This window comes from Oryx dammah, unplaced genomic scaffold, assembly GCF_014754425.2.
Source record: "Oryx dammah isolate SB20612 unplaced genomic scaffold, SCBI_Odam_1.1 HiC_scaffold_4180, whole genome shotgun sequence".
NCBI classification, from domain to species: Eukaryota; Metazoa; Chordata; class Mammalia; order Artiodactyla; family Bovidae; genus Oryx; species Oryx dammah.
In genome coordinates this window covers 1-3,387 of record NW_024074142.1, presented here as the reverse complement: position 1 = coordinate 3,387, position 3,387 = coordinate 1, and the positions used below count along the sequence as shown (strand labels likewise).

The following is a 3,387-nucleotide window of genomic DNA, read 5'->3' as shown; positions in this document are numbered from 1 at the left end:
CCTGATAATGTCTCCAGGGAGCTTAAGGCCTACTCAGGTGAAATCGTAAAGGTACATACACAATGAAATTTTTTAAAGAAGCGGGAAAAGGGTAAATGAGGAAAAAATGAGAAAAACCAAAAGCTTCTCTTATAAGCTGTTTTCATACTGAACATTTCTTGCTGACCTGGAAAAGCCACATTTGTATGAATATTTCTTCCTTCTCTGATTTTGACCAGACTCTTCTCCCAGGAACAACTAAGGAGGTGTGAAAAGCATAATATAAGTCTGTGTGGCTATCAACCACAGTGGCACGCATTATTTGATGTCCCCATCTAGGCACTCACGGCAAAAATTAGCACTTTTATTGATTTCCTTACAAAGAGTAGAAAAAAAAAGGAAAGGGCAAATGCGGAAAAACCCAGAAAATGAAAGTTTCTCGACTCACTCTTTAGGAGCCACCCATCACCCCAAGCCCTCAGAACTTGCCTAGACCTCCCCTGCAGGCAGTCCTGCAAGCCCCCAGCATCCCAGTGGCCCTCCCGGTCTCTGGGCTGCTGGCCCTGATGATGCTCTGCTCCAGCCCCACGTGCTCCCTGGGCTGTGAGCTGCCTGCCAGCCACGGCAATCTGGAAAGCTTCACACGTTGGAGTCAGATGGAGAGGGTGTCCATTGCGTCCTATCTGAGGGACAGGACTGACTTCAGATTTCCTCAGACCCTGGTGCACAGGACCAGGCTTGAGAAGACAGAAGCCACAGCTGTTGTGCACGAGTTGCTCCAGCAGACCTTCCAGCTCTTCAGCACCACGGGCTCTTCTGCAGGTCGGGACGAGAGCCTCATGGACAGATTCCTCATGGGACTTGATCAGCAGCTGGAGGACCTGGACGCGTGTCTGAGGGAGGGAAAGACGCAGGAACAGTCACCTCTAGGCAGTGAGAACTCCAGATTGGCTGTGAAGAGTTACTTCCAGCAAATCAGTGTGTATCTCAAAGAGAAAGAATACAGCCACTGTGCCTGGGAGGTTTGTCAGCGTGGAAATCAGAAGGTGCTTGGTCTTTGCCAACAAGCTCATCGGAAAACTCGGGAAATAAAGAAGACGTTGAATCTGGAAACAGTTCATCTGGCCAACTAAATGGCTATTTTCTAACACTCAAAGTGCAAACTTTAACTCTATTTTTGTGTCAGAGGAAATATAAGTAATAGCTAATATATGGGATTATTTAAATGTAAGTTAAAAGTTTTGTTACCATAACTGTTCAAAAGAGATTTAAGAATCCATTTTCTATATCTTAAAAAGTTGTAATATATATTTATTTATTTAAGTTATCAGAAATATTTAGGCTGTTCATAGCATTTAAATCTTTATCATTCATAAGATATTTGCTTTGTACTCTATTTTGTATAAGACTACTTTTGTTTTTAAATAGAGAAAATAAAAGTAATTTGAAAAACACAAATTGACTTGCACACACCTGTGAATATAACCAAACCAAAGGCTGATCCTACAAGATAAACCTATACTGAATTCACCTTAATAAAGAGGGAACGGGGTCACCCACCCTGGGTCATAGAAGGAACAATGGACAATGTGAGGAGGGACTGAATGTGCTTCTTGAGACACAGACTAGAGGAGGGAGGGAGATGAGTGGAGAAAGGCCCAGGTCATGGACTCAGGTGCCTGCTTGGGGCCTGTAAGAACCGGAGCGCCTTCAAGGGTTAGTGGAGAACCACATACATCATGTGCGGAAGGCACTGGCGACCCACTCCAGTACTCTTGCCTGGAGAATCCCAGCAACAGGCGAGCCTGGTTGGCTGCAGTCCACGGGGTGGCTAAGAGTTGGACACGACTGATTGAGTTCACTTTCACTTTTCATTTTCATGCATTGGAGAAGGCAATGGCGACCAACTCCAGTGTTCTTGCCTGGAGAATCCCAGTGACGGTGGAGACTAGCGGGCTGCCGTCTATGGCGTAGCACAGTCGGACACGACTTTAGCGACAGCAGCGGCAACATCAGCACATACATCATGGGAGGTCAATCTGCATATGTGGAATCTAGGATCCTGGAGTAGGATGAGGAAGGGGGAGATTTCTACACTTGGCCACTCCTGATAAGAGAGTCTTCCTGAACTGTTCAAATGGAGGCAAGAAGAACAAGGTAGGCTGGGGACTGCAGAGACAGCTAAGAGAGGCCATGTGGAACCAGCAGCTGCCTGATAAATGTGACTCTAAGGAAGTAAGAGGGTTTCTCAAGCTTATTTATAAATATTAAACGCACATGTCATCGCTAAACTTTTAAATAATTCATTCAAAGGAGTGCCTACCCTTGACTTCTAGGAGGATGCACCGTAATCCTCATCATTTCCTCCCAGTGCAGAAATCCCAGGCATGCTCTCTGCATTCACTCTGCATGAAGGCGTCCTCTCCATTCACACAGCTGTGTCCTCCATTACGGTTTCTGGTTATCAATTTCTCCTTACAACTGCAAACCACTAACTCAAAGCAGAACCTGAGTGCAAGTTCTAGCTCTGTCAGACACTCTCCTATGACTTCAGCTGCTCTGCCTGCCAAGCACTGCAGGTCCAGGCTGTCCAGCCTCCCAGAGAAACACAGTAAATAGAGGGAACCCCGCCCCACAGTGAACAATGGTGGTGACACCAAGGGCTCCTCTGAGCGTCCGCTGCTGCTAAGTCACTTCAGTCATGTCCGACTCTGTGCGACCCCATAGATGGCAGCCCACCAGGCTCCGCAATCCCTGCAAGAACACTGGAGCGGGTTGCCATTTCCTTCTCCAATGGATGAAAGTAAAAAGTGAAAGTGAAGTCACTCAGTCGTGTCCGACTCTTTGAGACCCCATGGACTGCAACCTACCAGGCTCCTCTGTCCGTGGGATTTTCCAGGCAAGAGTATTGGAGTGGGTGGCCATTGCCTTCTCCTCTGAGTGTCTCACTAGGCTAGTCCATGTGCTGGTTGCACTAGGAGGAACTCACCTGGTTCAGGAATCTCATTTGAAAAAACCCCAAAGCACCGGAAACTTGGAGTTGAAAGTCAGCAGCAGCTTGAGAACTTGGAAGGAGAACTGAGATGTTTAAAGCGTTCTGTGGAGCAGCAGCGGATCCTCAGGACACGGAACAACACAGATGAGCTGCACTGAGGCAAGCGCTTCTCCACAACATTCCTTTTCAGAGAAGGAGAAGACTGAAGCGGATGCTGAGAGCAGAGACAGAGCATAAAGGCCTGGCCACCAGCTGTGTCCCCAGCATGGGAGATGCTCACACCACAGCAGCCTGCAGAGTCCTAGACGTGGCGACGGTCACCCCCGTCACAGCTGCAGACTTGTGTAGGACCCAGCAAGTTATCAGAGAGCAGGGCAAGAGGTGCCTGGGGACAATGCAATCCAAGGAAGTTC

The 3,387-nt window shown here is 47.7% G+C and overlaps 1 protein-coding gene across 1 annotated transcript; it reads left to right on the top strand.

Moving 5' to 3' along the window:
* Positions 1-485: 485 nt before the first annotated feature.
* LOC120859897 (interferon alpha-2-like) lies at positions 486-1,071 on the top strand (the record flags this gene model as incomplete). Its single annotated transcript, XM_040235813.1, is given in 2 exon segments — positions 486-1,004; positions 1,006-1,071. Coding segments are annotated over 2 exon segments (585 nt in total), but the record flags the coding sequence as incomplete, so codon positions are not given.
* Positions 1,072-3,387: the final 2,316 nt, after the last annotated feature.